This window comes from Ranitomeya imitator, chromosome 1 (genome assembly GCF_032444005.1).
Source record: "Ranitomeya imitator isolate aRanImi1 chromosome 1, aRanImi1.pri, whole genome shotgun sequence".
NCBI lineage: Eukaryota > Metazoa > Chordata > Amphibia > Anura > Dendrobatidae > Ranitomeya > Ranitomeya imitator.
The window spans coordinates 1189058365-1189085443 of NC_091282.1; the positions used below are offsets into that span (position 1 = coordinate 1189058365).

At 46.3% G+C, this 27079-nt stretch overlaps 2 protein-coding genes across 6 annotated transcripts in view; one reads left to right on the forward strand and one right to left on the reverse strand.

Moving 5' to 3' along the window:
• EVC (EvC ciliary complex subunit 1) overlaps nt 1-26026 on the reverse strand; it is a 122567-nt gene extending 96541 nt beyond the window's left edge. For 3 of the 4 annotated variants that reach the window (XM_069744827.1, XM_069744828.1, XM_069744830.1), the window contains exon 1: nt 25626-26026. In XM_069744827.1, coding sequence (XP_069600928.1) covers nt 25626-25793 — 168 coding nt within the window. In that variant the 5' untranslated portion in view covers nt 25794-26026. The remainder of the gene's footprint in view (nt 1-25625) is intronic. The other variant, XM_069744829.1, reaches the window with a different exon arrangement.
• Nucleotides 10852-27079, forward strand: part of EVC2 (EvC ciliary complex subunit 2) — a 205874-nt gene continuing 189646 nt past the window's right edge. The window contains exon 1 of one of the 2 annotated variants that reach the window (XM_069744826.1): nt 10852-10919. Coding sequence is in view for 1 of the 2 variants with exons in the window: in XM_069744825.1 (XP_069600926.1) it covers nt 26250-26519 (270 nt within the window). In the remaining variant the exon portion in view is untranslated. Of the gene's footprint in view, nt 10920-26088; nt 26520-27079 lie in introns of those variants that run through there. The other variant, XM_069744825.1, reaches the window with a different exon arrangement.

Genomic DNA, 27079 nt, shown 5'->3' on the forward strand with positions numbered 1-27079 from the left:
AGCGTCCATTAATACAGTTCTATCCTTGAAGGTATTAGGAAAGGCACTGTACTTAGTGTCCAGGAATTTAGTTCCATTTTTCCAACGGAGTTATCAATATAAAGTCTAAAGAAAGTTCAAAAAGAGCGAGGAACAAAGTTCAAAAAGCAGTCTTTCCGGAGCTTTGATTTAGTGCCTCCGGGCTGAAAAAAAGTTCAAGAATATGCAAGAAGTTCATACAGACAAGTCTCTGTAGGCACTGGGCTTAAACGTTGCAGACTGATAACAATGACTATACTACATTTTCTGTTTAACTATATACGGCATAACATATATACAATTCACATTATGAGCTTTATAGTTGGTAATCTGCATACCTGGCCGGTAATTGACCCTGGGTACCACGCTGTGATCTACGTAATAGCGGTGTCTCTTCATGTGGTGTACTACTGTCTACTGCGGATGTAGTATCTGCCCGCTCTGCTAAAGATAATTCCACGACTATGGAGTTGGCAAGTCCACCGTGAATGGGATTACTCTGACCAGGAATCTGTTCTTCCTGGCCTGGAACCTCCTGTAGTACGGGGTCAGCCTCTTCCTGTCTTGGGACTTCTGGTATTGGGTTTGGTGTTGGGTAAAAGGCCACCATGGGAACCACTACTGCACCATGGTATGTTAGTAGGGTTTTGGGAAAGTCTCCTATACAGGTGTGATACACTTCCTCTTCTTTTTCCTTTACTGGTTGAACCTGTATGGGTTGAATAACTTCTGGTTCTGGCTGGACAACGTCTGGCTCTTTCAATGCTTCCGGACATAATTTAAGATTGTCTCTTGACACTAGTACAGATGTTAAGCCTCCGTTTTTGCTAATGAGACACATTTTAGGATTATCCACTCTTGTTGGTAAAACTGTGTAGGGTACGGCTTCCCACTGATTGTCCAGTTTATTGGTTCGACGATTTCTCTTGAGCACTTGGTCACCTGGTCTTAATGGGGTCGCTAGAGCATTCTGGTTGAAAGTTCGCTCTTGTCTTTCTCTAGTTTGCTGAAGGCTTCTTTCCACACTCTCTTGCACTTGGCGATACTGCTTTTGCCGTATGATATCCCAATTGGAGTCTTGGACTTCTGCGTCTGGTTTCAGAATTCCCATTTCTAGATCGATTGGTAATTGGCCGGGTCTTGCACGCATAAGGTAAGCTGGGGTGCAATTGGTGGAACTCACCGGGACATGATTATACAGATCCACCAAGTCAGGCAATTTCTCTGGCCATTGATTCCTTTCTGCCTCAGGTAAAGTCTTTAGTAGTTCTATTACAATATGGTTCATCTTCTCGCATAAGCCGTTTGTTTGTGGATGATAGGCCGTCGTCCGGATCTTTTTGCAACCATACATATTACAGAATTCTCTGAAGATCTCTGATTCAAAGGCTGTACCTTGGTCGGTGAGAACCTGTTCCGGATATCCATGGGGTCTACAAAAGTACGTTTGGAACGCTTTGGCTGCTGTTTTTGCTGTCAGATCTTTTACGGGTACTACTACCAAGAAGCGTGAATAATGGTCCACGATGGTCAAGGCATAGACATAGCCAGACCGGCTTGGTGTCAACTTCACGTGGTCCATGGCTACAAGTTCAAGTGGTTGTTTGGTGATTATGGGCTGCAGTGGTGCTCTTTGGTTCTTTTGATCGTTTCTTCTGAGGTTGCACAGGCCACAATTTCTGCACCACTGTTCGATTGATTTTCTCATCCCGACCCAATAAAATCTTTCTCTTAGAAGTACTTCTAACTTTTTCCAACCGAAGTGACCAGCACCATTATGGTAAGCTTCGAGGACCATCTTGACATCTTGTTTAGGCACGATAATCTGCCAAACCAATTCATGTGTTTTCGGATTGGTGTACCTTCTACAGAGCTTCCCTTGATACAGGAACATTTTGCCTCTCTCTTTCCAGAGTTGATGCGTCTCTTCTGGGGCATCCTCATCGGGATATGCACTTTGCTCAGTTAACAGTTCCTTCACCAACTTCACAGCCGGATTGCTGTCTTGGGTGTCAGCCCATCTATGGTGTGCTAACGGATTTAAATTCACCTCTTGTTGTTTCTGATAGGTACTTGACTGATGATGTTTTGCTTTGGGATGATGGAAGGCTGGTAGTTCAATTTCTTCAAGCTCCCCCATTTCTTCTTCTACATCTCTCAAGTGTGGCATCCGGGATAGGGCATCGGCATTTCCATTCTTGCGACCTGCTCGATACTTGATCTTGAAGTTGTAATTAGATAACCGGGCTATCCATCGCTGTTCTAACGCACCTAATTTGGCTGTGTCCAGGTGGGTCAACGGATTGTTGTCAGTATAGACAATAAATTCTGCAGCGGCCAGATAGTGTTTGAAACGTTCAGTCACAGCCCAAACTACTGCCAGTAGTTCCAATTTGAAGGAGCTGTAATTTTCTGAATTTCTTTCAGTAGGCCGGAGCTTTCTACTTGCAAAGGCGATGACTTTCTCCCGACCTTCTTGCTTTTGTGACAGCACCGCTCCTAGTCCCACATTACTGGCATCGGTGTAGAGGATGAAAGGTTGATGGTAATCTGGGTATGCCAGAACCTCTTCTCCGGTTAGTGCCTTCTTTAGTTGTTCAAAGGAGTCTTCCCTTTCGTCGTTCCACTGAAAAGGATGGTTTCGGTTTGAAGGTTTCTTCGTCTGCCCTACCAAGGTGTCTTGCAAGGGTGCTGCCAACTTGGTAAATCCTTTTATAAATCTGCGATAGTAACCCACCAATCCCAGGAATTGTCTCACTTCTTTTGCGCTGGTAGGTCTTGGCCAATCCCTTATGGCGCTTATTTTCTCGGGATCTGGTGCTACTCCCTCCGAACTCACGATGTGTCCCAGGTACTGTACCTTTGGCTTGAGAAGGTGACATTTGGATGGCTTGACTTTCATGCCATACCTGGATAAGGCTTCGAACACTTCTGCCAGGTCTATTAAGTGTTGTTCGTAAGTCTTTGAGTAGACGATCACATCATCTAGGTACAGGAGGACGGTCTCGAAGTTCTTGTGTCCGAGGCAGCATTCCATCAGCCGCTGGAAGGTACCGGATGCGTTGCAGAGTCCGAACGGCATGCGATTAAATTCACATAGACCCATTGGTGTGGTGAATGCCGTCTTTTCCTTATCTCGCTCAGCCACAGGGACTTGCCAATACCCGCTTGTTAAGTCTAAGGTGGAAAAATAATTAGCAGATTTCAAAGCAGTTAAGGACTCTTCTATCCTAGGCAAGGGGTAGGCGCCTTTATGGGTGATGTTATTAATCTTCCGGTAGTCTACACACATTCTCATGGTTCCGTCCTTTTTTTTGACAATCACTAGAGGGGCCGCCCAGGGGCTACAGCTGTCTCTTATTACCCCGGCCTGTTTCATCTCCCTCAGCATATCTTTTGCACATTGATAGTGAGCGGGCGGTATGGGTCTATATCTTTCTTTTATTGGGGGATGGTCACTGGTGGGGATTGTGTGTTCTACCCCTTCTATCCGTCCGAAGTCCAATGGGTGTTTACTGAAGACTTGTTCATATTCCGTCACTAGCCTATACACCCCTTGTTTTTGATGGGTAGGTGTTGAATTTATGCCCACGTGTAGCTGTTGGCACCAATCCTCCATTTCTCCATCTGAGCCATTGCCTTCCACCTGACAGGTTGGTTCTAAGGGCTCAATGGTTGTGATGGCATTGTTGTCAACAGTATATAGCTTTGCCATTGTAGCATACCTTGGCAAAGTGACCTCTTCCTCTCCACAGTTCAAAAGTCGTACCGGCACTCGTCCCCGGTGTACCTCGACTATCCCTCGTGCTGTGAGTATAGTGGGCCTGCTGTCGGTGTATACTGGTTCTATTAAGGCTTGATAATCTCGTCCCTTAGTACCAATGGCTGCTCTACACCATACCAGCATTTCTGTTTTTGGTGGGATTACAATAGATGTTGGATCACTTACCCTCACACTGCCGATTTCTCCACCTGCAACTTCTACCTGTTGCCTTAACATCAATACTTTTATTTCCCTCCGGAGAACTCTCTGCTGGCAGGATTGGGCAGTTTCAGCAATTTGCTGTAAGACAGAAATGACTTCGGAAAAGCAGTTCTCTAACACATTAATTCCTATCAATACAGTTGGTTCACAGTTCCGCCGGTCAACATCAACAACAATTATACCCTGTTTCTTCAATTCTACTTTACCAATCTTTATGGTCATCTCCCTGAATCCTAGTTTCGGTACCAACTTACCATTACTGGCCCATATATCTAGTTCAACATCAGAGGGCCCTTTATCAATATCTGCATCAGCCCAGTACCTCTTATAAAGGATATACGGTATAGATGAAATCTGGGAACCTATGTCCAGCAAAGCGTTGAGGGGCATTCCGTCCAGCACGATAGGGATAATGGGTCGTCCTCCGATGTACCTGTCGTGCCAGGGTGTTGGGCCTTGAAAGTTCATTCCTGCGAAGCGGCCCGCATTCCCAGGGGATTCCCGTTTAAATCACAATCTCGTGCAAAGTGGCCTGGCTGCTGGCAACGGCGGCAAATGGGCTGTCCATCCGGTTGGTAGCGGTCGCGGGGTCGTCCTCTCCATGTCGGGTATCTCCGGGGTCTCATCCATGGAACACCTTCTCTACGGTTTGACAACTCCATCTTGGGTCCTCTCATCTCCTGCATGGTTTTAGCCATTGAAGCAACAACATCAGTTAAAGAGTCAAGCTTTTGTTGAAGAGCCTCATTAGTACTGGGCCCCAGGAGCTTAGCAATGGCCCCGGACATAGCTGATGTCACTGGCACTCCCTGTTGTTGAGGTGCCTCTGCCATGGGTTGCGCAGGATCCTGATCCCGAGGTGCCTCTGCCAGCTGGAGACGTATAACGCTCTCCTTTAATTGGGCAAATGTCAATTCAGGGTTCTTAAAAACAAGCATGCTCACATGCCCCCGGTGAGAAGGGGTGTAGAGTCCCTCAATAAATTGATCTCTTAGCAGTTTATCCGCTCCGGTGTTAAAAATGGGTTCAGCCAGTGTAAGTGATTTAAGGGCTTCCTGCAGGTTTAAGGCAAAGTCTCTCACGCCCTCATTAACTTTTTGTTTGCAATTAAAGAATCGTACTTTAGCTTTGCTGCTGGCAGTGGTTTCAAATGTAGCTTTTAATCCAGCAAATATGCGTTCAACAGTGCCTTTTAGATCAGCTGCCCATGCTGTGACTTCTCGCTTAGCATGGCCACTTAACTGCATCATCAGGAGACTAACACGCTGAACTTCACCCACAGGGAACATGTCAAAATGGGCCAGCATCTTTTCTCTGAAATCGTCAAGGGTATTAGGCTCACCTTCATACATTGGAAGCCATGGGCCACCCGGGGTATATGGCATCAGCACCGGCATGATGGGCGCCACTCCTTGCACCGCTGCGCTACCGGACTCTCTATCGACACTCTGTCTTTCAGCTGCATTAGCGTCGCCGGGTGCTGCGGCGTCTCCGTGCTGCGACATACTGTGCCCCCTTAGTTAATCCGGACCCTTCCGGTCCTCCGCTTCCGTCGGGATAGTGTAGATTCGTTCTGCTGCGCAGCAGGATTGGTTTTCCCCTTGCTCTGATGTCAGAGCGCTCAGCTTGGTGCCGCCCACAATGACACGCCCCCTGCTGCTCCCACTCACCGCGCTCTGTAATGGCGGATTCTGAAGTTTTTCAGTTAGACTGGGGCTCAGGTAATGGCGTAGCTCAATTAACAGTCTCGTGCCTAATGGTTATGAAGTGATTACCTCAGGGGATGGCGGCCATCTTTACTCCATTATAACCAATGGGGAAAAGTCACTTTCAATAGTTTTCAATGGAGAATGGATTTTTCTTTAATAAAGTCAATTTTCAAGATTTTTCATCCAAGTTTTCACAGTTTTGGGCTCCAATCACGGCACACAATACCCGGTATACGGGCTGGCTAGATCCTGTTCGTGACGCCAATTGTGACGCCCAAGAGACCGGGGTACCCAGCACCGGACCAATGGGGTCTGTCTCTTGAGGGGGATGTCACGGGTGGCTTGACCCGGTGCTGTGGCCTCAGGCAATGCACAGTGTAAAGGGTATCGTGAGGGAACAGGCACTTACTTGATCAGCAGCAGGTTCTGCCAGCGGTGACGATCTCGATCCTGGATAGATGGCTATTGTCCAAATGAAAGACTGAGGCACTGAAACGTTTAACCAGTTTACTTTAACAAAAAAGGATTTACAACCAGTCCTGTCACCGGAGTCTGTATGGGAACTCTGAGTTACTTTGACCCTGCCGGGGTCTTCGCCTCTTATTGTACGCAATATCTGTGTGGCCCTGCTGCTGTATGTGAACTGGCTGCCGGCCCAATCTGTCCCCTCCGGGTCCTGGTTCGACGGGCAACCCGAGTCCTTTTATCGGCTTACCCCCTCCAGGAGTACCGCTGAACTCTGTGTCTGTTGCTGCGTCCGACCCTAGTGAAGCTGATATCACCTCATGTTTTTCCGGTTGCTGTATTATATGTAATGAATACAGCCACGGATCCGGTATCCGTCTTTGCGCCTGTTCTGGGTAGTGATTAATGCTACCCGGTTCTCACAATGTCCTTTTTCTCTATCCCTCTTCTCCTCAGGCCAGTGATTTAGGCCTGGTAACAGTCACAGGGCTGTTAGAGATTCAACTGTATGACCTCTCACTTTCAGCTCCTTAGCCCAACTGCCAGTTCTTCTCTCAGACCAGAATGGATCAAGGGGAGTCTCTGGAGCTCCCCCTTCTGGCCGGAGGTGGTAGTGCAGTCTTGCTATTTTAGTATTTGCATTTACTGTCAGTAACTATTTTTGTGGCAAATACCCCTAGGGGTGCCACATATATAACACAGCCCACGTAGTATATAACACTGCCCACGTAGTATATAACACTGCCCACGTAGTATATTGCCCAGCCACGTAGTATATAGCACAGCCCATGTAGTATATAGCACAGCCCACGTAGTATATAGCACAGAGACATAGTATATAACACAGCCCACGTAGTATATAGCACAGACACGTAGTATATTGCCTAGCCATGTAGTATATAGTACAGCCCACGTAGTATAGAGCAGAGACGTAGTATATAACACAGCCCACGCAGTATATAACACAGCCCAAGCAGTATATAACACAGGCCACGCAGCATATAACACAGGCCACACAGTATATAACACAGCCCACGCAGTATATAACACAGGCCACGTAGTATATAACACAGAGACATAGTATACAGCACCGCCCATGTAGTATATAACACAGCCCATGTAGTATATAACACAGGCCACGTAGTATATAACACAGCCCATGTAGTATAACACAGCCCATGTAGTATATAACACAGCCCACGTAGTATATAACACAGCCGATGTAGTATATAACACAGCCCACGTAGTGTATAACACAGCCCATGTAGTATATAACACAGGCCACAGAGTATATAGCACAGAGACGTAGTATATAGCACCACCTATGTAGTATATAACACAGCCACGAAGTATATTGCACAGCTACGTAATATAAAGCACAGCCCACGTAGTGTATAACACAGCCCACATAGTATATACCAATGTGGGCACCATATCCCTGTTGAAAAAAAGAATTAAAATAAAAAATAGTTATATAATCACCTTCTGGCAGCCCCTGGATCCAGCCGAGGCCTTTAGCGATGCTCGTCGCGACGCTCCGTTCCCACTAATGCATTGCGGAAATAACACGTGATGATGTAGCGGTCTCGCGACACCGCTACGTCATTTTCGGTCATTGCTGCAATGGATTCTTGGGACTGGAGCGTCGCGAGGAGCGGGAAAGGCGCCGGAAGGTGAGAATATAGTGATTTTTTATTTTTTAATTATTTTTAACATTATATGTTTTTACTATTGATGCTGCATGGGCAGCATCAATAGTAAAATGTTGGTCACACAGGGTAAATAGTACCGTTAAGGGACTGCGTTACACCGCGTTATGCCGCGGTGTAACATAGTCTGTTTAACGGACTGATAAACCGCAATGGGGGCACTGACTGGAGGGGAGTGTGGAGGGGGCACTGACTGAAGGGGAGTAGGGAAGGGCGAATTTGCGGCTGGTCTGTGCCTGTCGCTGATTGGTCGCGGCCAGCGGGCTGCGACCAATCAGCGACGCGGGATTTCCGTGACAGACAAACAGACGGAAGTGACCCTTAGACGATTATATAGTCAGTTGAAGTAAAAACATTTATTTTACTTTTATCTTGGTGTCGACTTACCAGTCTAGACTGTAAAGTAAACTGTTTACAACAAACATACCTCTATACGTGGCATTATACTTATTATTCATTCAACAAAGGTTTTTTCATTATGGCTTTATTATTTTTATAGCGATATCCCCTGGTTTTTTCTTTGCTTGTGTTTTTCTATTCTGCATTCATCATATTTATATGCTTGTTTTTATGTAATATTAATAAAGGTTATATTGATTTTATTGGCTCACAGTTTTTTAAATTGGTGTTCTCTATGATACTTTATGCATTTAAGCCTTAATTACATGGATTGTGTGTATAGGTGTTTACATAGGGTTGCTAAGGTCTAAAATTACACACAGAGCTTTTACTTGCCCTCTTTACATCCAGCGTGGCTTCTCCGTCGCTGTCCCTGCCTTTGTTGAACAGAGATCGAGACAGCAGATTGACTATAGGACTCGTAACTGCTGCAGCCAATCACTGGGCTCAGCGTCTCCAACAATGTAGACGGCATAACTCACCGAGCCTAGTAATTTGTCACTGCGACATCACCGCTGCAGCCGATCAACAAAGGATCTTGCTGGTCGGGGGGACAGTTAGGGTATGTGCACACGTCAGGATTGCATCAGGATTTTTCATCAGTATTTGTAGCCAAAACCAGGAGTGGGTGATAAATGCAGACGTGGTGCACATGTTTCTATTATACTTTTCCTCTAATTGTTACACTCCTGGTTTTGGCTACAAATACTGATGAAAAATCCTGACAAAATCCTGATGCAATCCTGACGTGTGCACATACCCTTAAAGAGTAATAAACCCTGTACTAGACACGGAAGACAGGTAGAGAGTGGCAGACCCTGCACTATGCAGAAAGACCTGACCGTACACATAGAGGGCAGGTACAGAGTGACAGACCCCACACTATACATGGAGGTCAGATAGAGAATGGCAAACACGGCACTACACATGAAAAGCAGGAAGAGAGAGACAGACTCTGTGCTACATAATGAAGACAGGTAGCGAGTGACAGACCCCGCACTACACATTGAGGGAACGTAGGTAGTGACAGATCCTGCACTACTCATGGAGGACAGCTAGAGAGTAACTGGCCCCACACTACACATGGAAGGAAGGTAGGGTGTGACAGACCCACACTACGCATGGATGACAGGTAGAGAGTGACAGACCCCACACTACGCATGGATGGGAGGTAGAGAGTGACAGACCTCGCACTGTTCATGGAGGAAAGGTAGAGAGTGACAGACCCTGAAGTACTCACAGAGGACAGGTAGAAAGCGACAGATCCTGCACTGTGCATGGAGGACAAGCAGATGGTGACAGATCTCACAATACACAAAGATGGCAGATAGAAAGTGACAAAAGTCGCACTACTCATAGAGGGCAGGTTGAGAGTGACAGACCCCTTACTACACATAAAGGACAGGTAGAGATTTACAGATCACCTACCACACATGGAGGATAAGTAGTGAGTGACAGATCCCGTGCTATGCATGGAGGGAAGGTAGAGAGTGACAGACCCTGCACTGCATATAGAGAACAGGTAGAGAGCGACTTGCCTATGATTAAGAACTTTGTCCTAAACGCGTCAGACGTTTAGGGGCTACATCCCCGTATGATGTTTTATTCTTGACATGAAAATAAAACACTGAAGATTTTAATGAAGAGAATTCTATTGCTAATGAACGCCCTCCCCTTAGTTAATCTTAGGGGGGGGGTCGCATGATAACAGCCCCCATAACATTTTTCAATATACGGGTTTAATGAGTTGCAGCGAAAGGGTTAATAATTTTAACAAGTAAGCTGTGCAGTGCACGAGCAGGTTATAACTGGTTTATGCTGGATCTTCCTCTGTGTTCTTCCCGCTCTTTTTTCGGTATTTTGATAGGCCACCTGGCTCTGAGCGGGAAGAATTTTTGTGTATAAAAGCAGCTGTTTTGGGACCGTGTCATCGAGTCGACCTCAGGAAGATTTGAAGATCAGAAGACGTCTGATGGAATTGTTGGTTCAACAGCTGCTCAGGAGAGCGGAGGAGGAGGGCGGCGCTGAGTGGCTGCAGAGCTTTTTAGCTATTCAACCTGCTATAAAACCTACCTCCGCTCTGGAGGTTTCCACAGCTCATGCTCCACAGGCTTCGCTCTCCCCCGCTATCCCTCTCAAGTCCCCGGCTCCTCAGCACTCATGCCGTGGTTCCGGGAGAAATCGTTGGCCGAGGAGATCCTTTTCGCCGCCGCCATCTTCAAGATCAGCTGACCGGACTCGGGAGACGTGAAGCGGGAACAGGAGAGCATCGCGTCAGAAGTCTCGCAGCCCATCGCGAGAATTTGGCGGCGTTCATCAGGCAACGCCGCCGGCGTCATCATACATGGCCGCCAGCGCTGCTCCAGTGCCCCGACGAGGTCTGCCGGCTGTGGCGGGTAGTGGGCGCGACATATTGGACCCATCTAGCCATCGCACCCATAAAAGTGGTGCGACGGCTCAGGGAGCTCTGGCGCCGAAGAGATGCAGCCGCTGCAGCGGCGGCATGGAGATCCTCATCGCCCTACTCAGGGCACGAAGAAGACCTGGAATCGCCTTCTCAGCAGCATTCACCCGCTCATATGGGCTTGAGTGCAGTTACTTCCACGGATCAAGACGCCATGCAGCCGGATAGGGGTGAGATTTTAAATGTGCCCCTGTCTGTCTCCTCTTTTGATTTGAAGTCCATGGTTAGGGATGTTATCAATGAATATTTATTCAGTGGTGCTCCTTCGTCAATCCTTAAAGGGAACCTGTCACCCCGAAAATCGCGGGTGAGGTAAGCCCACCGGCATCAGGGGCTTATCTACAGCATTATGTAATGCTGTAGACAAGCCCCCGATGTTACCTGAAAGAGGAGAAAAAGACATTAGATTATACTCACCCAGGGGCGGTCCCGCTGCTGGTCCGGTCGGATGGGTGTCTCTGGTCCGCTGCGGCGCCTCCCATCTTCATTACAAGACGTCCTCTTCTGATCTTCAGCCACGGCTCCGGCGCAGGCGTACTTTGCTCTGCCCTCTTGAGGGCAGAGGATAGTACTGCAGTGCGCAGGCGCCGGAAAGGTCAGAGGCTCGGCGCCTGCGCACTGCAGTACTTTGTCTGCCCTCAAGAGGGCAGAGCAAAGTACGCCTGCGCCGGAGCCGTGGCTGAAGATCAGAAGAGGACGTCTTGTAATGAAGATGGGAGGCGCCGCAGCGGACCAGAGACGCCCATCCGACCTGACCAGCAGCGGGACCGCCCCTGGGTGAGTATAATATAACGTCTTTTTCTCCTTTTTCAGGTAACATCGGGGGCTTATCTACAGCATTACAGAATGCTGTAGATAAGCCCCTGATGCCGGTGGGCTTACCTCACCCGCGATTTTCGGGGTGACAGGTTCCCTTTAACATTCCTGCTTCACATAGTGAGGCAGCCAAGGGGAATTTTATGCTAAAACCATGTTTACCTGAGGTATTTTTGAAGGAGTCTCTTACATGTGAAGTATCCCCCTTAGGATTTCATCTTAGCTCCGCAGTAAAAGAGCAAATATGGAAGAGGGAGTACGTAGACCTTTTTTCACTATTACCATCTGTCAAAGAACAGCAGCATAAATATGAAAGGAGAGAGGAGCCTGAGGAAAAGAGGAAGAATTCCCATGTTAGATCATTTAATAATTGACTCCAAGCCTTTTCTATTTATGCTGCAGTTTTAGGCGAAAAATTCCCTAATGTATGTTCAGGCATCTTTCAACACTTAGATTCTATTCTAGAAGCCTATAGGAATTTGGGGGTATGGCCTGGCTTACCTATGATGAATCTTTCAGACAGAAACTGGCCATGCTTCCCAACTTATCTTGGGGCAAAAAAGATATAGGGTTATGGATTAATTTGATGTTGCCTCAAAAATTCACTACATCTGGGCAAGGTGTGGGTGCCTCTGCTAAAAAAGGGGTATGTTTTGCCTTTAATGAAAATAACTGCAAGTGGGCACTTAATTGCCGCTTTCGGCATGAATGCTCTTTTTGCAGAAGCAACCACCCCATGTCAAAATGCTACAAGAAGCAATTTCAGTCCGGTCAACAAGGGCCTTCTAAGGAATCTAATCCAAAAGTCCCCGACTCCGGTGAAGTTGCAAAACATGGTTCCTTGGTTAGAGGTCTTCCCAGATCAGGAGACTAGCTCGTTGATTTTTCATGGTTTTTATTATGGATTTTTTGTTCCACACTTTGGGGGTATTGGTTGCAAATTGGTTCAGAATTTACCATCTGCCGCCGAATTTCCCTTAATTGTGAAAGAAAAAATCTTTAAAGAATTGGAAGCGGGTAGGGCTGCCGGCCCCTTCGATTCCCCTCCTTTTTTGAATTTTAGGATCTCCCCCCTCGGGGTAGTACCTAAAAAAGAGCAGGGCTCCTTTCGTTTGATACACCATTTATCATATCCGAAAGGAGCTTCACTGAATGACGAGGTTGACACAGGTCTTTGCTCAGTTAGGTATTCTTCCTTTGATGAGGCTATTGAAATCCTGCAAAAATTTGGGCATAACGCTTTATGTTGTGAATTCTGTGGCTGAATTCACTTCTGTGGTCACAAGTGGTATTGCAGTCTCTGGGCTTCCTCCCTCAGGTGTTTTGGTGAGCTCGTTGGCTGCCTTGCTATTTAGCTCCACCTGAGTCTGTCTTCCTTGCTCCTTGTCAATGTTCCAGTGTTGGATCTGAGCTACTGCATCTTTCCTTGGGCCTGCTGCTCTGCTAGATAAGTGCTTCTAGTTTGTTTTCTGTTTTTTTCTGTCCAGCTTGCTATTAACTTTTGCTGGAAGCTCTGAGAAGCAAAGGGGTGCACCGCCGTGCTGTTAGTTCGGCACGGTGGGTCTTTTTGCCCCTTTGCGTGGTTTTCGTTTTAGGGTTTTTTGTAGACTGCATAGTTCTCTTTGCTATCATCGCTCTGTCTAGAATATCGGGCCTCACTTTGCTGAATCTATTTCATTCCTACGTTTGTCTTTTCATCTTGCTAACAGTCATTATATGTGGGGGCTGCCTATTCCTTTGGGGTATTTCTCTGAGGTAAGTCAGGCTTGTATTTCTATCTTCAGGCTAGTCAGCTCCTCAGGCAGTGCCGAGTTGCATAGGTAGTGATAGGCGCAATCCACTGCTGCTTATAGTTGTGTGAGGATAGATCAGATACTGCAGTCTACAGAGATTCCACGTCTCAGAGCTCGTCCTATTGTTTTTGGTTATTGTCAGATCTCTGTATGTGCGCTGATTACTGCACGCTGTGTTGCCTGATTGCCAGCCATAACAGCTTTAATGGCGAAATCGGACATAAAATCAGCCTTCAGACTTATACCAGTGAATCCAGATGGGTTTAATTCACTTGGCTTTTATTTTAATAATACATTCTTTTTTGATAAGTGCCTCCCTATGGGTTTTTCTTTGTCTTGTTATTATTTTGAGTCATTTTCTTCCTTTTTACATTGCGTAGTTGAATTTTCCTTATCTGATGGGGGGGGAGCGGGGGGTTACTTCATTATTTAGATGATTTCTTGTTTGTAGGCCCCATGGAATCGAATATCTGTAGTTTGTTACTGGATAGGTTTATTAAAATTTGTGATCATTTCGGTGTTCCTATTGCGGAGGAAAAAACAGTTTCTCCATGCACTTCCTTGGAGTTCCAAGGCAAGGCATTCATATTGATTTCTCAAGCATGACCTGCTCTCTTCCATTGGATAAGATATCCAAGATGTGCTCACTAATTAATGAATTTCTGCTGAGAAAAAAAGTTACCCTTAGAGAGCTTCAATCTCTTTTGGGTATGTTAAATTTTGCCTTAAAAGTCATCCCTATGGGTCGTGCTTTCTCTAAACGTCTCTATGAACTTACGGTACATCTGGTCAGTCTCCGTTTGAGCTGTGAGGTTAAGGATGATTTGAGAATTTGGCTGAAATTTCTTTCAGATTTTAATGGGAAAAATTTATGGCAAACTCCTTTTATGTCTTCCGACAAGCTAAATTTGTCATTTTTTACGGACGAGCATTTAGGTATGGGTCTAACGTTTGCTTCCAGCTGAACATTTGAGTCTTGGCCCGAGTCATGGGTTAACAACATTACTAAGAATCCAGCATTCTTGGACCTTTTCTCCATTTTTTTTGCTATCTATTTTTGGGGTATACATCTCTCTAAAAAACGCATAACGTTTCGCTCTGAGAAACAAGGTTTGGTCTTCATGCTGAATATCCTCTCTTCTAAAAATAAACCATCTTCTATTATCCTAAGGCAAATTACACTTATTTGCTTGAAATGTAATATTTGGTTAAAGGCCGTTTTTTCCATCAGTACTAATAATTATAATGCACAGTTTATTTGTCACCGCCAGGCGTCACATTCTTTGGATCAAGTTTCGGAAGAGGACACAGGAAGATCAATTTGTCCTCCACAGTTATGGGACTTGATTCATGTTTAATTCAGCGGTTTGTCAAAAATTCTTTCGCAGATAAAACTTGGGCCGACTATTCGACTGCTTGGAATTTGTGGGTAAAATTTTGTCACCTCAATAACTATTCCTTTAATGAGTCTAACCCAGCCGTCGCATTGTGTTTCGTGGAGCAGTTAGTGAAAAATGGTTTATCTTACTCGGCCCTATCTAAAAACCTGGCTAGAATATCGTTTTTTCTTAAAGTTTTAGGTAAAAAACTTTTAACTGAAATTTTTATAATAAAGCAATTTTTAAAGGGCTTTAGGAAGGCTACTTTTAAACCAGATGGTCGCCGTCTGATCTTGGTGCATTTGTTGAGAGACATTTGCTTATCTCTTTTCGCAGTTTGTAATGATCACTTCGAGGCGTTCCTTTTTACTACAGCATTTTCTTTTGCATTTTTTGCGGCTTTACGCGTTAGCGAAATTGTTTAATTAAAAAAAATCCTCTCCAGCGGGTTTGTTTTTGGACCACGTTCAGTTACATAGCCGTCATGTGCGCGTGTTTGTTAAGAAATCCAAAACTGACCAATTGGGCAGAGGGTCATCTGTAAGGTTAAATTCTGTTTCTGATACGGTCATTTGCCTGGTTTTTAACACTGCGAGATGGTTGGCCCATCGGCCAAGTCTTGATGGCCCCTTTTTTAAACACAAAATCGGCGAACCTGCGACGGTGCTTCAGTTTAATTTTATTCTTAAGAAATCTTTAGAGCATTTAATGCTAGGAACTCTTAATATTTCTTCCCATTCATTTCGCATTGGAGCAGCTACTGAAGCAGCCAGGTTGGGCGTGAGCGAGGCCCATATAAAAAGAATTGGTAGATGGGAGTCTAACCGTTTTAAATTGTACATTCGTCCAAATTTGTATGAACATTAACATCTTATTCATTTCCTAGGTGTTCTCACAGTATGGATCATCGGACACTCCTTTACTTATTGGGCTGAGAAGAGGGCTATCGTAAGAGGTTATACAGAAAATTTATCTTTTCATAGTTCTTCACTACAGATTTTTTGGCATAGCAAGAGAGGAATGGTATGGCAGAACTTGATTTTTGAAATGCATAAACTAGCTGAGAAAAGACCTCATACGAATCTACTTATTTTTCACTTAGGTGGTAATGACTTGGGTAAAGTTGGTACTTTAGATATTTATCTTTTATGAAAACGTTTGGGCACCCCTATTAATCTTAAGCTTAATGTTTTATAAAAATTGGTTTTTTTGCAACAGCTATTTCAGTTTCATATATCTAATAACTGTTGGACACAGTAATGTTTCTGCCTTGAAATGAAGTTTATTGTGCTAACAGAAAATGTGCAATCTGCATTCAAACAAAATTTGACACTGCATTCCGCACTGCATATGGAGAACAGGTAGAGAGTGAAAGACCCTGCACTACACATAGAGGGGAGGTAGGGAGTGACAGATCCTGCCCTGTATATGGAGGGAAGGTAGAGAGTGACAGACCCTGCGCTACATATGAAGGACAGGTAGAGTGACAGACTTTGCAATACACATAGAGGGGAGGTAGGGAGTGACAGACCCTGCACTGCATATGGAGAGTGTAGCCCCCGCATCTCTGCCTGCAGTCTCTCTCTCCATGCAGAGACACCAGGGGACTTACCGCCGAGGCTCCTGTCCTACTCCTTCTGGGTCTGCAGCTACCCGGGGTGCGTGCACTTCTAGCAGGTCTCCAGGCACTGTGCTTAGGGTGCGCAAGCGCATACTTCCTCTTTCTTAAAGGGGCCGTACACGTTCCTCTAAAGTGTCCCCAGCCAGTAGCTGGAGATCACTTACTATTTAAAGTGCCTTCTCCAACTTGTGCAATGTTGTGAGTTTGTTACTAACATGCTTGTCAGTTCTCAGGTCCAAGTACTTGTATCCTAGCCTGCTGCAACTGCCGATGCTTTCTTCAACGGCAGTAGAGTCTGCTGCACCCGCCAGTGCTTTTCTCAACGGCAGCCGAGCAAGCTGCACCCGCCAGTGCTTTCCTCAACGGCAGCCAACCCAGCTGCACCCGCCAGTGCTTTCCTCAACGGCAGCCTAACCAGCTGCATCCGCCAGTGCTCACCTCAATGGCAGCCGAGCCAGCTTGATCCGCCAGCGCTCATCTCTCCGTCAGACTGCACAGTTTGCACCTGCGGTTCTGGTCATCTTCTCTGCCTGTCTGTATCTGTTGGACATTCCCCCAGGCCATCCCAGCTACCCATTCCTAGGGGTCAGCTGCCATCTACCCAAGGTCAGTCCCGGAGTACCACCTGGATCACCTTTCTTGTCTTTCCATAGACCTCGGTGTCGTTAGCTGCTGCATGTCCATGGTCAGGTTGGGTGAGTCTCCTAGTCACGCCCCTCAAGGTCTTCCTTGAACTTTAGCACAGTGGTTCCACCACCCAGCACATTACAGTTTGCACAGGCCATGGAATGCACTGGCTTCCAGGCGTCTTCCATCTCGTAACTATACTAGTAAGTCTCCGGCCAGAAGGATCAGCAGGACAAAATTCTATCACATCTACGGTCTGTGAATAACCGTTTTGATACGCTGGCAGTACCGGCCGTTCTACACTCTCTGAGGTGGCAGTAACCCACCAGGCAGCCAGTTATGCACCAGGTTCTGGACCTCATCTGTCGGCTCCCCACGCATTGGCGGAGATCCCGCCCTGTGTTGAGGGTTCATTAACCAGTGAGCGTTGCACTTCAAACTCCTGGCTCATCAGTTCAACTCGGACCGAGCCAAAGTGTCCTTCATCATGTCATATCTATCTAGTGAGGCCCTAGCATGGCTCAGTCCTCTGTGGGAAAGAGGGGATCCGTTAGCGTCAAACCTACAGTCGTTTTTGGAAGCTTTTCGTAAGGTATTCGACAAGCCCACTCATGTTTCTTCTGTAGCCTCTTCTCTGCTCTGATTACACCAAGGTAACCTCTCTGTGGGCCAGTATGTGGTACAATTTTCTTACCTTGTCTTCAGAACTCGCTTGAAATTGAGGCTCTGGTGGCAACCTTCTGCGAAGGTCTCTCTGGGCGAATCTAGAATGAACTGGCTGGCCAGGAGATACCCACCACTTTGGATGACCTGGTACATTAGGTTCCAGGAACGGACCAAAGAGGTGAACCACGAGAGAAGATCGGTACGCCTGGCTCCCACCTTTCAACGACCGATCATTAAGCAAGTTCCTGCTGCGACTTCTTCACTTGAACCTATGCAGATTGACCAGGTGAAGCTATCCAAGCGCCATCAAGAGGTTCGTCGGGTCGAAGGGAAATGCTTCTACTGTGGCAGCCCCGAACACCTTATTCGTCCCAGTCCTGAGAAACCGGGAAACGCCAGTGCCTAAGGTAGGTAGGAGAGGCTACCCTGGGCAAGACTTATACCTCTCCATCATTGACCCTGACTGCATCTTTCTCTTGCGGCAAAGGGTCTTTTGTTGAATTAGCCCACCTGGACTCTGGCTCCGCAGGTAACTTTGTTCAAAAGGCTGTGGCTGAGCACTATAAGATTCCGGTCCTAAGTCTTCCGGATCCATTGGTGATTTCTTCAGTGGATGGAAAGCCTCTTCCCGAGACCATCCAGTTCATCACAGAGCCTGTGGAGCTTCAAGTTAGGATGCTGCATTTGGAGAAGATTTCTCTTCATGTGCTGTCTGGTCTCTCTTATCCTCTACTTCTAGGCCTTCCGTGACTACAAAAACGCAAACCTATTCTGTACTGTAGGTCTGGAGAAGCACTCCTTTGGGGCTTAGGATGTCACGAAATGTGCCTTGCTCCTGTTCGATCTCCTACTTCTCCTACTAATGACCTTGGATGTATGCGGACGTCTTAGACAAGAAGGAGGCGGAGACCTTGTCACCTCATAGGCTGTATGACTGCCCGATTGACCTTCTGCCGGGCACCTCACCTCCACGAGGCCGAATCTACCCCCTGTCCAAGACTGAGACTCGTGCTATGTCTAAGTATATAGAAGAGAACCTCGCTAGGGGATTTATCCGGAAATCCTCATCTCCGGATGGAGCAGGGTTTTCTTTGTGAAGAAGAAGGACGGTTCTCTGCGACCCTGCATTAACTTCCGGGGCTTTAACCAAATCACCGTAAAAATAAGTATCCTCTACCCTTGATCTCCGAGCTGATTGATCGCCTGAAGAGTTCCAGAGTCTTCACGAAGCTTAACCTACAAGTGGCATACAACCTAGTTCGAATTCGCAATGGAGATGAGTGGAAGATGGCTTTCAACACCCACGATGGCCATTGCGACTATCGCGTTTTGAACTCTGTAATGCCCCAGCCGTCTTCCAAGAATTGGTGAATGACATCTTCCGTGATCTGCTCTATACGTGTGTAGTGGTATACCTGGACGACATCTTGGTATTCTCTCCTGATCTGCCAACACACAGGAGGGACGTTCTCCAGGTTCTACTAACATTAAGAACTAACCGTCTCTACGTCAAATATAAAAAGTGCATTATATTCTATGGGGGGAGCTGCATTATACTGTATCAAGGACTATGGGGTGCATTATACTATATGCGGTCTGCATTATACTCTTATTGGACTATGCAGAGTGCATTATTCTATATGGAGGACTATGGGGAGTGTATTATACTATAAGAAAGACTATGGGGCACATTACCCTCTATGGAGGATTATGGTGCACATTATACTATATAGAGGACAATGGGGATTGCATTATTCTATATGTAGGACTATGGGGCACATTATACTATATGGAGATATATGGGGTACATTATGCTATGTGAAGGACTATAGGGTGTATTATACTAAAAAATCAAAATGCTGCCTATTCATAGAGTGATTGGATTGTTTATGCCGGAACAAAATAATTGTTCTCAGCAGTACATCTCCCAGTGAAAACTGCAGATCTGCTGCTGATAACATGATACTGTATTGGGACAGATTGATCTACTAGTCATTGTTCCTCTGTCGGTGTAAAGAATCCGGCAACAAGGGTTGAATGACTTCAAAATTGTCAATCCCCCTCGTTTAGCAGCCTGAACTCAGCGCATGACAGCGGCATTTAACATGTATGCGCCGGAAGCCCGTCACAAACCATGCCCATCGGTGCCCCTGTGGCATGATCATGGGGTGCCAATAGGTTGGCATGACAACCTGGGGTCTACATGACGCGCCTGATCCCCCTAGATCTGCCCTGTATAGTGGTCTAACACCCAGCATCCCCACCAATCAGCTGTTACCACACGTGGTGGTGGCCAGATCTAAATAGTGAATGGATTCGAAACTCCGCAGCTCTGTACCCTGTGTAAGGGCTACTCCCGGGTACTGCAGATCAGCTCCTATTTCTTCAACAGGCCCTTATAACTGATGATTGGTGGATTGGGGAGGTGAACGTCGGCCCCTCTCTGGTCTCATATTGGTGAACTATACTACGTAGAGTTGGCAAAACCGATTAGCACGACCCGGTCAATCGGCCATGTCAGGAATCAGCATCCCCAAGCCCTGAGAACTGACTTTTCTTTGTCAGCATCTAAGGCTTTCGTTTTGGTTAGCCGTCCTGGTGCCATGTCACCACTGAGGTGTGATGCATATGGGACGCCATGCCAAGCCAGATTATCAAAATAAGAGCTGTGGATGCCGACAGGTAAGAGTCGGCTCTCACGACCCCATCCTGGCGAATTGATGCCCACCAATTCTTATCTAAACCTGTCAATACAAAAGTAGTGAACAACCCTTTTACGTTTTCTTTCACACTGTGTTTCCTATATGTGCCAGGAAAGATGACGCCATATAGAATACTGATTATCCCCATATAGGCGGACGAACACGATGCCATGGTGACCAACATCCGGAAGAGCCCGTCATTAGCAGCCAACATTACAGAAGAAGGTGGAATACAAATATAGAGGGTCAGGATTATAATCTATAAGGAGAGGCTCCTTTCCTGAGATGGATGGCGGTGGTTACCACGGTAATAAGATTATCAGGGACTGCGGCCTGGCTGAGAGACATGACAGAGGCCTTGTGGGATGATCTCTGTCCCTTCGTCCCTGCTAACATTTTGGCAGCATGTTGATGGCTTGAGCGGTCCCCAGACGACGGGTTATTAACAGACTGCTGTCATGTGATAGCCGACATCGCAGGTTCCCCCGGCAATACAAGCCATGACATTGTGCGTTATCACTGTCATCCCACGTTTGTAGAGAGGAGTCGTGTCACACTCGTATAATCACCTCCTGGGTCACAATGACCTTAACGTGAACAATGAACATCCAACACTGAGTTTATTTTTATCTAAATAGGTAAAAATTCTGTTCTGAAGAATTTATTCATATATTTTTTTTATAATAGTTCACTCCTTCTCAAGATTGAAAGTTCTTCCTTATCTATGGCATAGGGGACAACTTCCTGACTGCTGGGGGTCTGACTGCTGGGGCACACCGCCAATCCCAAGAGCCAGGGTTATATAGCGCCCCATGTGAATGGAGCAGTGGTCGATCATCCCCAATGCCGCTCCATTCATTCCTAATGGGAGTGCCGAAGAAAACTGATCCATGTGCTTGGCTGGCCTTCATCACTCCTATAAATAATGACTGGATTGGCAGTGTAAATGATCAACCTCCACTTTATTTACACCCTTCCAGTTATAATATCCTCCATCCTGGGCCCCATTGTGGAAAAATTCCCTCTATCCTGGACCCCTTGCACTAATAATGTCCCTCATTCTGACGCATTGCTGGTATAATGTTCCCCATTCTAGGCCTCTTCTATTAATAATGTCCCACATTCTGGCCCCTTCCTGGTTTAATGCCCCCTGTCCTGGGCCCCTTCCTGGAATAATGTCCTCCATTCTGGGCCCCTTCCAGTAATAATGCCTCCCATCCTGGCGCCTTCCTGGTATAATGTCCTCCATCCTGAGCCTCTTCCAGTAATAATGTTCCATATCCTGACCCCTTCCTGTATTAATGCTCCCGTCGTGAGCCCCTTCCTGCAATAATGTTTTCCATCCTGGGCCCCTTCCACTAATAATGTCCCCCATCCTGGCCCCTTCCTGGTATAATGTCCCCCATCCTGGTATAATGTCTCCCATCCTAGGCTCTTTCCAGGTACAATGTCCTGCTCGCCTTCCTATGATGATGTCACCCTGTCTGCTGCTATTATCCAACACATTTAAAATAGAAATAAACAATTATTGCTATCTTCCCCCACTCTCACGACATGCGGCGTACTCTTCCATAGCCGGCGCAGAGGTCGGTATCTGACTTTAATGTGACCACCATTGGCGGCACATGATGCTGGCATGTATTGCAGTGCAGGGAGCTATCGGGTTTCTGCACCACAATGCACATCCAGCGAGGATGCACATCCAGTTAAAATAGGCACTGGTGTCGGCAGGCCTCCCTTCTGCATGCGCCCAATCAGAGTTGTACTCTCAGCGACCGCAATCATTACGCCCTTGGTTGTGAGTTGTCTGCTGAAAATTTCACCAGGACTGGACAAATCTGAGGCTTACATAGTATTGCCTACAAAGTGCCCACCCTTTCACTGTTTTGAAAATGTGCACTTGTGCACCCTGCAACGCACATCCAGTTGAAGTGTATTGGTGCGTATTGAGACCTTGGATGTGTGCGCCACAATACACGCTGCCGGCCAATTAGAGGCCAGCAGCTGACGTCGGCATGCACGTGGAGGGGGGTGCATGGCAGTGAATTATGTGCTCCGGTCGCACTCCGAAGTCAGCTGCTGATTTCACAAGAGAACGACGCGCGCCAGGGGAGCGAAGGAAAGGTGAGTATTTTTTTTAAATCAGTGGCCATACCAGTATATGGATGACTATGGGTGCATTATGCTTTGTAGATGACTACTATGGAGTGAATTATCTTTTATGGATGACTATGGGGTGCAATATACTTGAACTTCATGGATGACTATGGGGGTGGATTATACTTTATGCATAACTATAGGGGTTCATTATACTTTACGTAGGACTACTATGGAGTGCATTATCTTTTATTGATGACTATGGGGAGTGCGTTATCTTTTATGGATGACTATGGGGGGCATTATACTTTTTGGATTACTACTATGGAGGTGCATTATACTTTATGAATGACTATGGACTGTGTATTATACTACATGGATGACTATGGGCTGTGCATTATACTACATGGATTTCTTGGAGCTGTGCAGCAGATTATATCGAGGAGTATGGGATGCAAGAACTACATGGATGACTGAATTAAACTTCTTCTATGGAACTGCATGACTTCTATGTACGCCCCTTCTAGAGTATAATGGGTTTTTGTTTCCAATACATTAAAGAACAATGGCAGAACTTAGGATATATACCAAGATGGGGGATATATACCAGGATGGGGCCCAGGATAAGGAACATATACCAAAATGGGCAATATACAGTGGGGCAAAAAAGTATTTAGTCAGTCAGCAATAGTGCAAGTTCCACCACTTAAAAAGATGAGAGGCGTCTGTAATTTACATCATAGGTAGACCTCAACTATGGGAGACAAACTGAGAAAAAAAAATCCAGAAAATCACATTGTCTGTTTTTTTAACATTTTATTTGCATATTATGGTGGAAAATAAGTATTTGGTCAGAAATAAAATTTCATCTCAATACTTTGTAATATATCCTTTGTTGGCAATGACAGAGGTCAAACGTTTTCTGTAAGTCTTCACAAGGTTGCCACACACTGTTGTTGGTATGTTGGCCCATTCCTCCATGCAGATCTCCTCTAGAGCAGTGATGTTTTTGGCTTTTCGCTTGGCAACACGGACTTTCAACTCCCTCCAAAGGTTTTCTATAGGGTTGAGATCTGGAGACTGGCTAGGCCACTCCAGGACCTTGAAATGCTTCTTACGAAGCCACTCCTTCGTTGCCCTGGCGGTGTGCTTTGGATCATTGTCATGTTGAAAGACCCAGCCACGTTTCATCTTCAATGCCCTTGCTGATGGAAGGAGGTTTGCACTCAAAATCTCACGATACATGGCCCCATTCATTCTTTCATGGACCCGGATCAGTCGTCCTGGCCCCTTTGCAGAGAAACAGCCCCAAAGCATGATGTTTCCACCACCATGCTTTACAGTAGGTATGGTGTTTGATGGATGCAACTCAGTATTCTTTTTCCTCCAAACACGACAAGTTGTGTTTCTACCAAACAGTTCCAGTTTGGTTTCATCAGACCATAGGACATTCTCCCAAAACTCCTCTGGATCATCCAAATGCTTTCTAGCAAACTTCAGACAGGCCCGGACATGTACTGGCTTAAGCAGTGGGACACGTCTGGCACTGCAGGATCTGAGTCCATGGTGGCGTAGTGTGTTACTTATGGTAGGCCTTGTTACATTGGTCCCAGCTCTCTGCAGTTCATTCACTAGGTCCCCCCGCGTGGTTCTGGGATTTTTACTCACCGTTCTTGTGATCATTCTGACCCCACAGGGTGGGATTTTGCGTGGAGCCCCAGATCGAGGGAGATTATCAGTGGTCTTGTATGTCTTCCATTTTCTAATTATTGCTCCAACTGTTGATTTCTTCACTCCAAGCTGGTTGGCTATTGCAGATTCAGTCTTCCCAGCCTGGTGCAGGGCTACAATGTTGTTTCTGGTGTCCTTTGACAGCTCTTTGGTCTTCACCATAGTGGAGTTTGGAGTCAGACTGTTTGAGGGTGTGCACAGGTGTCTTTTTATACTGATAACAAGTTTAAACAGGTGCCATTACTACAGGTAATGAGTGGAGGAAAGAGGAGACTCTTAAAGAAGAAGTTACAGGTCTGTGAGAGCCAGAAATCTTGATTGTTTGTTTCTGACCAAATACTTATTTTCCACCATAATATGCAAATAAAATGTTAAAAAACAGACAATGTGATTTTCTGGATTTTTTTTTCTCAGTTTGTCTCCCATAGTTGAGGTCTACCTATGATGTAAATTACAGACGCCTCTCATCTTTTTAAGTGGTGGAACTTGCACTATTGCTGACTGACTAAATACTTTTTTGCCCCACTGTATATACCAGGATGGGGCACATATATACCAGGATGGAGGGGGCATATATATATATTTATTCAGGATGGAGGGGCAGTCCAAATCTTGCTTCGGGGGCCCATCAGACGCTAGTTACATCACGGAGGCATGTACTCATCATCTCCCATCTCCACTACTGCAACCTCTTGTTTTGTGGCCTTTCTTTTCCGCTATTCCTCGGCTTCTCCCCTCTGTCAATCCCTGCACTGGCTCCCCATTGCCCAGAGGCTCCAGTACAAAACCCTAACCATGACATACAAAGCCATCCACAACCTGTCTCCTCCATACATCTGTGACCTCGTCTCCCGGTACTTACCTACACGCAACCTCCGATCGTCACAAGATCTCCTTCTCTACTCCCCTCTTATCTCCTCTTCCCACAATCGCATACAAGACTTCTCCCGCGCTTCCCCCATACTCTGGAACGCTCTACCCCAACACATCAGACTCCAGTCACCTACCATTGAAACCTTCACGAGAAACCTGAAGACCTACCTCATCCGACAAGCCTACAACCTGCAGTGACCCTCGTTCCCCCATACACAACCAGCTCTACCCTCACCCATCCCTTGTAGACTGTGAGCCCTCGCGGGCAGGGTCCTCTCTCCTCCAGAACCAGTCGGTGACTTGTTTTGTTGAAGATTATTGCACTTGTTTTTATCATGTATACCCCTTTTCACGTATAACGCGCCATGGAACAAATGACGCTATAATAATAATTATTAATAATATGTGGAATATTTCCTACAGTACGTGACATAGTGACAACATATTCTCCATTGATTCAGGGCGAGGCGGTAAAACAACCCAAACGTGATACAATTGTAATAAATCTATAAGAAATATGCAGTATAATAAACATTTGCTGCACACAGAGATACATGAAGTGGTCTCCTACCTTCCTGGAGAGTAGTGGCAGGAGCACAAGCCAGCACAGCAGTCCTGCAGCGACCACCCCAGTGGCCATGCCCAGCACCACTGCAGTGGCCAGCAGCCCAGGGACCACCTGGAGGGAGTCCACTGAGAAGGTCAGCACTGCATCAGAGGAGCAGCCAGTGGCAGCCATGGCCACAGCTCAGTGTCCAGCTCTACACCAGGCTGCTGACATGTCCTAGTGCTGCCATACATGAGCTGATGGCTGCAAAGCCTCAGGGTAAAGATTAGAAGTTCTCAGCTCAAGAAAAGTTTCCATGGAAGTTTTGCTCATAAACTTCACTACAAATCCCATGATGCAAAGTAGAAAAAAAGCAGCACAAATGGAGGGAGGAAGGAGAGGGCTCACATTACTGCCCAATCTGTGCCAGGAGGAGGGAGCTCACATTCCTAAATCTGACTTTTTTTTCCCTCTTGTGTCCCAAGTCCTTCCTCCCCTCCTGGAAGTGCTCAGGAGTCTGCACAAAGTAACCAGTTCCGAGCAACTTTCCACATTGTATCACTGAAGCTCCATCCAGAATGGTGAAGGTGCCAAGCACAGAAGACCCCATGCCAAGCTGAGACCCCCCAACCTTAGACTTACCCTACAATGGAGGTTGGCAGAGATGTGAGGGTGCCAACCAGTGTCAGGAGTCACCTATGTGTTGTAATGGTCATCATGGTCCTATATGTCACTCCTCTGCAATCTTCAAGGGCTTCCACCATGATTTCTGGCACCTCCTTAATAAATGAAGATCAGACTGAGATACCTGAGAGGGACCCTGAGGACCCCCAAGCCTTTATGGATGCAAGACCACCTTGTGTCACTGCTGACTGTCAGCTCCTGGTCAGGAGCCCTGCGGATAGCCTGGCGGCTCAGGTAAGAGGTGATTGATATTAGTGGACCTGTCTGCTGTGTGAAGAGGGCTAGATGGTGTCTGGGACCTGCATTGATCCAAAAATGGGGGTCCCATGTGCATCAGATCGTGCTTGGTTAATGTTATTTTATGGGGCAGTGCACATGTCCGATTTTTTTTTCTAGGACCATGTGGATCCGTGGAAAAAAATCGTACCAGAGTTGAATCCTTTATTCTGATCGCACTCTGACACGGATGTTATTGAGTTCTTGGAAAAAAAAAAATCGAACTGCACTCAGATGACATCCAAGTGCAGTCTGATTTCCACAAACTGACAGTAAGGAGAAGATGGAGACATTTTTTTTTCCTCTTCTCTTCATCCAAGAAGATCAGATTGCACTATGATCAGACTCTGACCAGTGTAATTACCTTAATCAGCCCGATTCTCTCGGATAAGAGAAAATACACTGGTGACCCTAGAACTATAGTAATCTATAAAGGTACTGATTTTTATGTAGGGATAGAATACCTTGCTGATCAGTGTGAGGCCGGGGTCACACTAGCGTAGAATACGGCCAAGTGC